Source organism: Halyomorpha halys, unplaced genomic scaffold (genome assembly GCF_000696795.3).
Source record: "Halyomorpha halys isolate HHAL.00 unplaced genomic scaffold, Hhal_1.1 Scaffold237.1, whole genome shotgun sequence".
In the NCBI taxonomy this organism is placed as follows: domain Eukaryota; kingdom Metazoa; phylum Arthropoda; class Insecta; order Hemiptera; family Pentatomidae; genus Halyomorpha; species Halyomorpha halys.
Genome location: NW_027112495.1, coordinates 328339 through 341357, shown reverse-complemented (window position 1 = coordinate 341357; position 13019 = coordinate 328339). Strand labels below are relative to the sequence as shown.

At 28.8% G+C, this 13019-nt stretch overlaps 2 protein-coding genes across 7 annotated transcripts in view; both read right to left on the bottom strand.

Moving 5' to 3' along the window:
* Positions 1 to 3647, bottom strand: part of LOC106679970 (fibulin-5) — a gene marked incomplete at its 3' end in the record, with an annotated part of 48267 nt that extends 44620 nt beyond the window's left edge. Inside the window, 1 exon segment of the mRNA XM_014419388.3 lies at positions 3546 to 3647. Coding sequence (XP_014274874.2) covers positions 3546 to 3615 — 70 coding nt within the window.
* A 2359-nt stretch (positions 3648 to 6006) lies between these two features.
* The window catches only part of LOC106679968 (KICSTOR complex protein SZT2), a 240391-nt gene continuing 233378 nt past the window's right edge, over positions 6007 to 13019 (bottom strand). For all 6 annotated transcript variants that reach the window (XM_067050326.1, XM_067050330.1, XM_067050327.1 and 3 more), the window contains 2 exons: positions 12725 to 12991; positions 6007 to 10522 (listed from right to left, as the gene is read on the bottom strand). In XM_067050326.1, coding sequence (XP_066906427.1) covers positions 10394 to 10522; positions 12725 to 12991 — 396 coding nt within the window. In that variant the 3' untranslated portion in view covers positions 6007 to 10393. The remainder of the gene's footprint in view (positions 10523 to 12724; positions 12992 to 13019) is intronic.

Genomic DNA, 13019 nt, shown 5'->3' with positions numbered 1-13019 from the left:
TCCTGTTTCCCCGGTAAATCGTTCGAGGTCAGAAACGGCCTTCCTCAAGTCTTGGGCAGTTGCTGTGCGTACTTTTACCCACTCAAGTGTTGTGGCGTGGGCTCCCGCTAGAGAAACTTCCGGTAGTGGGGCAAGCTCCGGGGGTGGAGGGGGTGGAGGCTATTAGCAGCCATTTTTTAAAAAATGAGAGAATAGAAAAAAAAATTGAAAGCTGAGAAAAAAATCTTCCTTAATGTAAATATTACTCCGGTATTTAAAGTCCCGGATTTCGGCACCAGTTAAGTATTGGCGAAAGCAAAATGTCAAAAAAGAGAAGAAGGAATAAGATCTAACACGCTTGAACTGCTGTAAAATACTAACTTTATTTTTGTAAAGTTTTTTTTTTTTTGTAACTTTGTTTTTCATTGACCGCACCCCCAACCATCTTCTCCTCATTTATCATCCACGGTCAACTATCTCTCATAATTACTAACTTTATTGTGTTCGATACCACTCTTATATACATTCGATCAGCTGATCCCCTCAGTCAGCTGACATCGAAATAACAGCTGACTCAGATCGTAACTTATATATATAAATGGGATCAAAATTAACTGGGAGTGTTCGTGCTTCAAAGTAAGAGGTATGTGAACTGTCATAGAGTGGTGGCACAATCTCACCCTGATTTTATCTTTGTGCACTAAATTCATCAGAATATGATGGTAAATTAAGAAATGTTATATAAAAAACTAACTAAAATTGCCATAATCTCAAAAAATTATACAATATTATTATCACCGAATGAAATGTAGTAACAACCTCAATATCAGATTCTAAATACCGAAAACCCTTCTGGAGTCAAAACTTTTTCATGCCGCTCTATAGCGACCATCTTAGTTTGGATGTCTCCGTCGGCAACTACAGTACATCTATTTCCTTCGTATCAACTGGGACTAAAATATATAAACAGCTACTATGAGACTGAGGCCATGTGATAGAATCCCCCCCCCCCAGCATTATTACCAACAAGTAAGGAAATAAGACTACCTTGGGATGGACCCAAAACGTCGAGAAAAAAACCTATGCAGGCAATCATACACAAATAATCCGGTGCCAGTCACCAATTGAACAGTATTTAATCGTCAATATAACTTTTAATAAATTTGAATAAATATTAAACTATTATTTTACAGTTTATTTGAAAATGAGGTGTAGTGTACAATAAATAGTACATCCAACCTATAATGCACATTAGCAACATATTATCCAGTTCCAACGATTAAATTAGATGCATACTTATGTTATCCTAAATGTTTAGGAATCAGTTTCTTTTTATTTTAACTACATATTTCTTTTCAAAAAAGATCTTTCATAAAGCAAATCATTAAAAAACATGTAGTTGGGAAAATCTTGACTCTAAAAGAAAAACAAGGTGAAATTAATTTACAAAACCATGAATATCGAGTACAAAAGAACATATCATGAATATCTTATAAGACCACGTCATGAATAAAAATGGTGATCTAAATTTTTGTATGTGCTAGGGACAAACGAAAGGTTTTCTTTGTTTGAACATAGTATTATTCACAAAAAGTATCACACCACTGCGTCATGAGAATGGAAAAGAACAACAGAGAATTAAGGGATGAAGTTAAGGTCTTTTAATACGTAGATCCTACGATTGAAGAACGTAGTAGTGTTGTTACTTTATATCATGGAAAAAATCTTGTAATGCATCGAATATTGCTAAAAATTAGATCGGTTATAAGTAAAAGTTAAAAGTAGGATAGCTAAATGATTAAAACACTATTTCTCGGTATTGGTTTGAGTCTGGCTGTAGCAGGCAATTATTTTCCCTGTTATATCAGCCGAGGACCCCCGAGGATGGGAAGCCATCATGCCCAGCCCAGTTGGTTGAGCGTCATCCTGACCACTTCCTCGCATAACTGTTGGTTTCGAAACAGAAGTTTCTTACGAAGTATTATTCTTCATATACCAAAATTCTTCATTGGTTATAGTGGGTTGGACTGTGTCGCAGGTTTTTTTTTTCCCTAACTTAGTATGAAAACGAGAATAATGGGATATTATTTGCCAAATCGGTAACCTTTTTTTGTAAAAGGAAGGGAAATACACACTTGTGGAATTACCTCGTTAGAGTAACCATTGGAAAATTGACGCTTACTCAATAAGCGAAATACAGAGATTTCGTCTTAGCCATTGTTTTGTAAGATATCTATTTAGCTTTTTCTGAATAAAAAAATTCTTCCAAAATGTCTCTAGAATGTTTTTTTTTTTTTAAATAAATTGTATAATGATTTTTTTATTAAGATCACAGCTTAAGCTACGAAATATGTGTTAGTTCATAATGAACCTGGGAGAATAATAGGTTGAGGGAATCAATTCAAGGATATTGACAATGCTGCTTTATCCTAGAACAGGAAGGTGTGTTAATCTTAAGCAATAAAGATATTTTTTAAATTTTCGAGAAAGATAGTATCTTTAAAGTTTGAGACTATCAGAAATTATATATATGTATTTTTTTCCCCTCTTTAGGTATTGGAAAACCAAAAATTCTTGGAATGGTTTTCTCTCTAGCTCCTTAGTCCATTTTAGCGTGGAGCCCTACCTATTGTCACGTTTTCACGAACCGGATTTTCCAAATCACCGGAGGTTTCTATAGTATTTCCCTGGAATTTTCCCATTCCGTAAATATTTTTTTGGAAAGCTGACCTCTATAAATAATGTTTATAAGCGATTTTAAGAATGATAACCTCATTAAACGCTGTTTTAAATGCAACTTTCGCAGTTTGAAACAAGTTCTAAAAGTTTTCGGATTTTCAAATTATTAGGGGATAATCCCTAGCCTTTCTGTTATAATGTTTCTGCAGATCCCTCGAGAAAAAAAAAATTATATATATATACTATGCGAATTATAAGGGCAACTTGTTTCTATAAGCGAAAATCATTGTTTAAATAGAAAAAAAAAACGAGTTTTATTATTCTGAAATTTTACCATAATCAACAATTATGGATGATTTATTATTGTTTTATTATTATTTATATACTGATACTAAGAGATTTGTCCGAAAATTAGTTCTGCTAGTGGTAAGGGATATTAAAAGGTAAATACGTGTCCCGTATGTAAATTTATAAAAATCTCAAAATTTTATTTGAGGTAAAAAAATAATCAATTTTTATTAAATTGAATTTTAAAAATAAACAAGCACTTCTATTATAAACATTGTGATATTGTTTTATAGGTTAGTAAATTAAATTTTAAGGTTTATCTTTTAGACAATTTAGACGTCCCCAGATAAATGAAAAAATAGGGAAAGAAAAGAATGTATGAAGGACGTAGAAAGTAAAAAACAAAGCCTAATCATCATATCAATGATTCATTGGATACCGTGTTTTCGTTAGGTGGTAAAATTTTATTAAAAGTTAAAAAAAAAGAATGCGTTAAGTCAAATATTTATTAAAATATGTCTTATTGATTAAAATATACAAACACAAGTATAAAACTATACAATTATAGGACCCATGCAAGATAAAGAGGGACTAGATACCTTTAACAAGAGTCGAAAAACCATTGATGACGCCAATAAGTAAAACGGAGTGTAAAGGAGGGAGCATCATGTTATATCTATCAAGACTGTTGAACTAATACTGATTGGAACAAAGTAAATTGATTGATATAGTCGTCCCCTCTTCCATCACAATCATTTATGCCAATAACTCCATCACTTTATATTAACAATCTCATTTCTCATTTATACTTCACTGCATGAAATCATTATAACGACAAACCATTTACCTATTATTTGCAATTAGCAATTACGCTTGAAAATTTTTAAAAAAATTGTAATTACTTTCAAAATATTACATTAGCAATTTAAGAGTAAAATAACAACTTACAACTTGTAATAAGGGATTTTGCATCCAATAAGTTGAAGTTTATTAAATTAGTAACTTCCCTGCTAGTAACATTTCTATATAAAATATTTGAAGCAGATCTATTTCGGCTCATAAACAAAATATAAACTTTTTTGAAGCTGCTTATACAACATATGATATTCTTATTTATTTATTTACTTTTTCGGAGGGGCATTAATAAAATAATTTAATTTACATAAATAATAAAAATCTGTCTGGTCCCATAGGTTTTATCAAATGACTTTTTCCAGGTATTCAATAATAGTCAGTTTTTTCACAAAATATATGCAGAAAAATTATGAACTGGCATAATTCATTTCATTCAAATTCATCACAACTAAAAGAAGTAACGTCATTAACCACTATACATTAACCCTCAGTGGGTACATAGTTTCTGATAGACACTCAGTGAATTTTGACTGAATATTTTGGCAGGACTGTGATTCAAAAACTCTCAGTACTTTTTCCCCCATGTTCCAAGAGTGCATAATAACCTTCAATTTTGTACCAGCTATATTGGAGTAATAACCAGTGCTGTTCTTGTACAGTGTACAGAGTCTGTCAGACACCGTATACCCTGCCACCAGGTTCATGTGCTCAAACCCTAGACAAAGAACGTAATATTTTGACTTATTTTTCATTTACTTCTATTAAACCCACAACGGCTTTCCGACCTCGCAGCGATACCAGGATGTCTGAGGTCTATCACCCGATGACTCTGACTTTGTAGAAGAGTTCTGCTTTTGATTTTTGAAGGTGGACCAGCTACTCCATGCGAAAGTGACGATAATGATGATTTCCTTCCTACACTCACCCCTTCTTCACCAAAACGCCATTATCATTTCCAATAACGATCCAGATAAATCTACTGAAAATATGTTGCAAGTATATTCCATCTGACTATGGACTCATGGACAACAGAGCAAGGAATCAAGCAAGTCTGAAAACAGTGATGTGCTTATTCCAGGCCGAGTGTGGCTTTCCCCAGAGGGAGTAGGACAGGATCCTATGGAGCAACCAGGAGAGCCTGGAATTTATTTTGGCAAAAAAACAAAGGCCAATCCTGAACCGTTCAAATGGGCATAGTCTGAACGTCCACGCTATCAACGCATTTCTTCTCGTAACATTCTTCACTTGATGCGTTTATCTGATATGAGCTAAGAGGTTCGGAATTTTGACCAAGTACCGGTTTTATATGGTCACTGGCTGATATATCGTCCCTACTCATTACTCATCAAATAATTCTCAATATATACGTAGTTAAAAAGATTATCCACTAAGTATTTCTAACTACAGAACACCTCCAGGAATGAAACGAGTGCTTATATTGGATTCTTGATGCTGACTATGATAGATGAAGCAAGTTATGAACATTTACGAAAAAATTAACTTGTGGACGACATATATCGTGCAATATCTCATCAAGAAGGTTTGAAACTTTAACTGCTTGTATTCGAAAATGTAAGAAAATGATTTGCCTCGAATACTCTCGGAAAATGAGTGTTAGTTTTTCGCAAAAAATGAGTTAGTGTTTGATTGAGATTTAGTTATTTTTCGTTGTAAAAGAATCATAGGCACAAAGAAACTGGGGTGTTAATTTTTTTTCGTAGTTATAAAAACATCATTTCTTCTTTCATTTATGTAGAATAACAGTAGAATTATATTAACTGATTTCGTTCCTATACTAAGTCTTAAACAATTTTTTTATCTCAATGTTGTGATTTTGCAATTCTTTGCAAATTGACTGAGTTTCTTAGATATTTGTTTATTTTTCATAAATGAAAAAGTATACTTTTGTTATCCCATTCATATTGGAAATACAATATTTTACCATATTTTAGAAATATAGGGAAAAAGTGGACAAAATTGTGATCAGGTTGGTTGGTGTATGTGAGATACCCTATACCCACACAATAGAAATAGGGTGTATACTCATCAAGGGTTAATATGATTTTACAAGAATAAATTCAGCATCATTACAATAGTGTATCAATTGAGTAGTATTGCAAATGTTTAAATATTAAATATTTATTAATCTTGTTCAGTCATGATGGTAAAGTGATAATGGAAAAAGGATTAAGAATCATCACAAAATTCAGTTATATAAAACTATATTTCTTTGATCATCAAGTACATCAAATTAACAAGGGACATATAATTATAATTCATGAACCAGTCTTTTGCATAAATTAGTTTGTTTTACAATATAAAAATATTTAAGTGCAAATATGAGCAAACATGTATCGTGAAATATAATTACAAGGTTAAACATACCTATGGGCACACAGAAAAAAATAACCTTCCAATCCGAACTTTTCTTTTAAAATACATCATTCATAACAAAAAATCAGCACATTATCAATACATATTTATTAGTCTTCTATTAAAGCAGGTGAGTTGTTCTTAGTTTTAAAGAGATGAATTAAATATATTTTAACCTTACTAAGATTGATGAATCCTCACTTAATGATGAATAAGAAAAACAAGCTATAAAACACATAGTAAGGTTTACTGAAAAGTCAGCTATTTCAATCTAATATGTGATTAAAAAGTCAATAGAGTATTGAATAGAAAACAGTGAGAATTGAAGAGTAATAATATAAAATAGAGTAAACATAATTAACTTCAAAACCACTCCGAAACATAATTAACTTCAATATCACAGGCAAATAAATATTAAAAATTAATTCAATGTTAATAATTATTTTACACAATCCTGCAAACAATTTTTTTCCTACTGTAAATTTGTATGAGACAGGACCAGCATTTATAACATTGAAATAATTATGATGTTGTTTTTTTTTTGCAAAAATTTAATACAAACTTAAAGTAATTCCTTTTTTTTTAAATAAAAAAACAACAATTAACTAGAACAATTCACCTTTTAAAATATCATTTTACTTTAAAATTAAAGATAACCATCTGACTTCCATTTATCATACTTGAACATAAGCTGATTGTTCAAGAAATTTGCAATGATATAACACAAATAATTTAAAAACACATAATCCATTAATTATAAGAAAAATATCCTATAAAATATTTTGTAAATAGGTTTGTCAATGTTATTCAGCAATTATAAACCTTTTAGCTAACAATATTTCCCACATGTCCAAAATTTAGTTTAAAAGAATGATTTTACAACATAATTTAGTTTAAGATATGATTTTACACATATAATTTTTAAAATATTAGTTTTTAATTATAATTTTACAATTCATTTTAACAATCTATTAATTCAAATAATTATGAATAAAATTTTGACCAATAATGAAAACATTTTGATGATTGATTCTAAAAAATACATGAATTAGCAGCCAATGAATAAATATATTTTAACTAAAATTGAGTAATATAATGTATAAGGTAGAAAAATTCTTTTTCATAAAGTTAAAGTTTCAACCAATAAATTAAGAGGTATAATATGAAAACAATAATGTAAATAAGAATTAATTATTTTATTTTAATTCAGGTAAAAATTCATCTATAAAAAACCAACTACATAAATGGTATAAGATACAAGATAAAATTAAGAAAATCTAACCTACATCGGAAAACAAACAGTTAAAATGAAGACTAGATTGGAAAATTCTGAGTAAATGGTAAAAAGAGAAATTTAAATTACCAAGCCATTGAGTCTTGTATAAGAATCCCTGATTGAGTATAATATTTAAAAGATTTTAGCTAGTTAGAAACATTTAGCAATATAAAGTAGAAAATGGTAAAATACTACATGACATTACTAAAGCAATTAATTTAAATTTATAAAATAAAATATAAAAACTGGGTAATTTATCATAAAATGCAAAATATTTCTTTCTCCCTAAACATATAATGCTGCATAAAGAGTTTATAAATTAATTATAAGGAATATGAGCTGATTTCCAGGTAACACGTAATAAGTTCATCATCATCATTATTAGAAAGTAAAGATCTTCAAGAAAATTAAATTGAAACAAAAAATTTAACAAATACTGACTATAATATGAAAATGATTCAAAAATTGGAATCATGAAGACTTGGAGCAAAAATAACTAGAATCTTTAATCTGTCCTAAATTTCTGAGCAAAAATACATAACTAAAAGCACATTTTTCTCTAAGTAATAATAATAATTTTACACCTCTACAATGGTCATTTCATAGCAGAAGGAAGGTAATCAGAATGAATCATAAGATAATTCAATAGAAGGCAAATCAACATAAAAAAAACCTTTTATGGAATTGATACCGCTTATGAGGTTAACATATACTGGTAATAAAGATATCTAATTGTGTATGAAGAATTGTTTCAATTTCTTTATAAATTAAGCAGCATAAAGGTGTTGAGTAGAATTAATAGTTCTATTATTAAATTTTAATAAGACAGAAATCATAAAAAAAGCTAACCAAATCAAATTATCATTTAGTTTGATTTCATTAACAAATAAATGATGGAATTTGTTTTTAATAATGTCCACAGAAAATAATTACTTTATTTCTATCGCAATTCCAAACTAAATTCTACCTCAAACTAGAATGATATTTGATTTTCAAAATATATTTAAACTTAATAGCAATTTAATTATTATTTTTTTAATATCTTTAAATGTAAATCATCATTAAACGCTTATGTAATTATTCAATGGAGGACCAAACAATATTTTTTTTTAAATCACCAAATATTTCTTATGAGGCGGCTGTTCTCAGAAAACGATAATGATATTGTCATCACAATTCCAATTGAAAACAGCCAGCCTTTTTTAAGTACACTTTTTCAAAATTCATTTTAGACTTAATATCATTTTAATCATTTCTCTTGGTTAACAAAATTCTACAAATTTAGTTGATTTTAATATCACAGTATTTTAATCATTTTTCTCGGCTTAAAGAAATTCTTTTAACTTGAATGATGTTTTTAAAATATATTTTAAACTAAAAAACATTTAGTTATTTTTGTTTTGTTTAAGATAGTAATCAAATATAAATTAGCATTAAAATCTGTTCTAATTATCCAATAGAAGCCTGAGAAGTAGTTTTTGATTGTAACAAAACTGAAAACAATACTCCCATGGCTTCTTATGGATGTTTAAAGAAAACTATTACTTTATGGTCATCACTATTCAAATGAGCTATCCTTTTTTATTCTTATTTTTCCTAATTCAATTTCAAACTAAATGCAATTTAATAATTGTTTATGGGCTTAAGAAATTCCTCAAAAGTAAATGAACACTAAAATACTCCATGATTATCCAATAGGGGTCTAAGAAATATTTTTTGATTGTAAAAATACAACTAAACAATGGGATAGCTTTATAGTAATGTTCATATAATAAAATTACATAACTATCATTAAAATTTCAAATAAAAACAGCTATCCTTTTTAATTTTACTTTTCTGCAATGTATTTGAAAATTAATAGCATTTTAATATTTTTTTCTTGGGTTTAAGAAATTCTTTAAATTTAAATGATAATTAATATCTCTCATTGTCATCCTGAGAAATCCTTTGTTAGGGTAAAGAATTGGAAACAAAACTACCAAACAATAGAACAACTTTTTAGGATTATAGCTAGGAAACGATAATGTTACTGTCATCAAAATTCCAAATGTAACCTTCCATCCTCCTAAATTATACTTTTCAAAATTTATTTTAGACTTAATAGCATTTTTATCATTTTTCTTTGATTTCAGATTTTTTTTAATTTACATAATTATTATAATTTTTTATCATTGTTCACTATAAGGCAGAGAAATACTTAGTGGTATTAAAAATTGAAAACATTTCTTCAGAATAGTCAGTATAGAAAGGTAGAATCAATAACAATTTTACTTATTATTAACAATTGATTGATTCTATATGTTTAAAGATACACATAAGGAAACACCATTTATGTTAATAAGAAATTTAATTTTTTAAACATATAAAAATACTGCTAAGTTTAAAACAAAAACATCAACTTTTTAATAAGGTACAATGAGAAGCAAGCCTAACTTGGCACATTGAAAAATTTAAAAAAAATCTTTACTACATGTAAAGACAAACCATAAAATTAAGCACTATATAGACTAGATGTTTAACAAGTAACATTAATGTTTGTATGAGCTAATTAATAACTATATGAATTTTTATGACAAAAAACTCTTTAATACTTATAACTAGTAACATTTATACATACATAAACTATCTCAACTAAATAACAATATGAAAAGATTCGAGAATCACTGAGCAATAACAATTCTCATATTCTCATTAACTTATCTGACAATTTAATGTTTCTTATGTTATTAAAATAAAACTAATAAAATAAAAAAATATTTTAAATTATCTATAAAATATGTTTTACATCACAGATAAACATCAGTACTATTAACTCTCAATTTTTAACTCATTAATAAAGAATTGATCTAAGTGGTTATATCTACAAACAAGGGGAAAATGAAAGGAATGTAGTGATGGCAATTCAGTTTTAAGGCACTTTTATAGATGAGATTTTGTAATGTATTATGTAATAAGAGATATCCACAAATGATAACAGCAAGCATTGATAACACCTTCAACCAAACTGTGAATATCCTCAGAAATAGCTTCACAATTTGAAGCTGGTGGCTGCCTGAAGATGACATTAATCTCCTATAAAAATTAAAATGAATAATTCAATTTGTTACAGACTAAATTATGTTATTCATCACTAATAAAGAAGCATCATTGTGCTTTTAATAAATATTCAGGAAAAAAAGAAAGGAAAGTTACTTTCACGCTCTTAAACTTCCTTAGATTTTCCAAAACCTTTTGCATAGGACAAATAGTTGTTGCTCATTTAATGGGTTCAAAAATTCCTCATACTTACTAGATAAGACAAACACATGAATAAGAAAAATAACATCAATACAGTTTTGCTAAAATAATAATCAGGCAATTTTTTAAATGTTATTCAGTACCATAAACACTAAAACCAAATATTTTTTTTTTAATATATTTTTAATATTTACAACAGTACATTAAAATATAATCAGTAAATTTGATCTCAGTTATAATGGAGTGAGGTATGTAGAGAAACTACCCATTGGTAGTACTCTAATGATGTTTTTCATTAGCAGCTCTTGTGGCCATCTTCTTTTCAGGCACCTCAGAGGATTGTCAGGAATGGAAGAGGAAGAAAGGATAGAAACTAGTGGGTTTGGGTAGGGAGTTTATAATGGAAGGAATGGTACCTGGTTCAAGCTAGTTCGGTTACATATGGAACATTAAGGTCTTTATGTATGAGTTTATTTGTGACAAAATAAGTAACATTTTTAATTTTATGAAAGATTTTGAATTGAATACGAGAGGAATTCGAAGGTTTAGTGGAGCCCCAAAGCTCAACTCCGTATGTCTAGATTGGCCTTATTACAGTCATGTAGATCAGTCTTTTGTAATGAATTGGAAGCTTAGACCGTTTGTCCAGTAAGTGCTGTAATAGTTGAAATAGACATGCAGTTTTCTGTATTTTCAGTCTTGTGTGAGGATTTCAGGTTAGTTGCTAGTCCAGATGTAGTCCAAGGTAGCGGATCTGTTCGACAGAGGTAAGAACAATATTATTAAAGGAGACTAGGGCAGTGGGTAGATTTATGACAAAGAGTAAAGGTAATTTGATGGTATTTGTTGGGATTTATTTTAATTACGACACCATTCTTCAAGGGCTGTCCAATGGGATTGGAGAGTTTGAAATGCAATTAAAGGGTTATCATCAACTGTGAGAACACATGTGTCATCAGCATACGTGGTGAGGATGGTGTTAGGATTGGTTGGAATGTCAGCTGTATAGATGGCGTAGAACACTAAATATGAATTTACCTAAATACAAAAACATTTTCAAACTGATGATAACAGATGAAAAAGGAAAATGGTTAAATAGATATATGGGTGTGTGTACATATTTAAAGTCTAATCATTAATTGATTCCATGCAATTTATTCCTGTTTACGTATTTTAATTTGTAAATACTAGAGGATTATCATCTGAAGTGGAGATATCAATTGCTAAAGTTAGTCACCATTTAAATAAAGTTCAATGTCTAAAAATGAATGAAAAATAAAAAATAAAATAACCCAAGTATATGGTCACACTTAGTAGAAGTTTATATTACATAAAATTGCACGTTTTGGGGTTACTGCATGAATTTGCAGATGTTAAAATTCTTCTGCACGACATTACATTTTTCCTAATTTTTTGAGTTCCAATCATAGTTTCATTAAAAAAGTTTCTCAGTCTCTATTTATTACTATACTCTTTAAATTATTTAAGAATCATAAGTAAAACTATACTACTTAAAAATATAATATTGGTTTTCATATTAGAGATAAAATATATAATACTATGATATAGAAATAAATTATATTATATTAATTACAGTAGTACCCAAACATATTATTTATAGTTTTTTATTTTGAAAATTTTAACATTTGAGCAGTTGAAAAGTCAAGGGGTAAAAGAGACAATTTTGTGAATAAGAGGGTTTTTTTCATATCTATCTGTGGATGAACCAAAGCTGTGCTTTAGTATTGAAAAAATTGACCAAATAATAATTATCAATTATAATTAGTTAGTTACTCGTATACAAATAGTCAAAGAAGTTTTAACAATGATCAAAGAAATAATAATTTAAATATGAGGTTCCTGACTGCAAAAAGAGCATCAAGCTAAAATAAATTATTGTACAAGGTGTCTTCAGCTAATAAGATTTAAAAAAATAATAAAATCATTAATAGTGGAACAAATGATTAAAGAAAATTGAAAAATTATTCCATGTACCCATTCTACTAGCTAATAACTTAAAAACATATGTATACATACCCCTGTATTATTATTCAAATCCAAGGACAACATCACAAAGCCATCAAGAAACCGAGGATGAAGTATAAGCAAGTGTTGATTATTATTATCATTTGATGTGAAAAGTTTGTACCTATCACTGTATTTAGCCATCAATATTTTCATTAAACCCTGGTACCAGGATGCAGGTTGCGTAAGCATTGGTGAAAGTCTCACATCCAGTTCGAGAAAACTTTGAATATATGCTAAATCCTTCATTTCGAACAATTCTATGTATGATAATGGATTCTGAAAAATAATAACAAACAATTATATA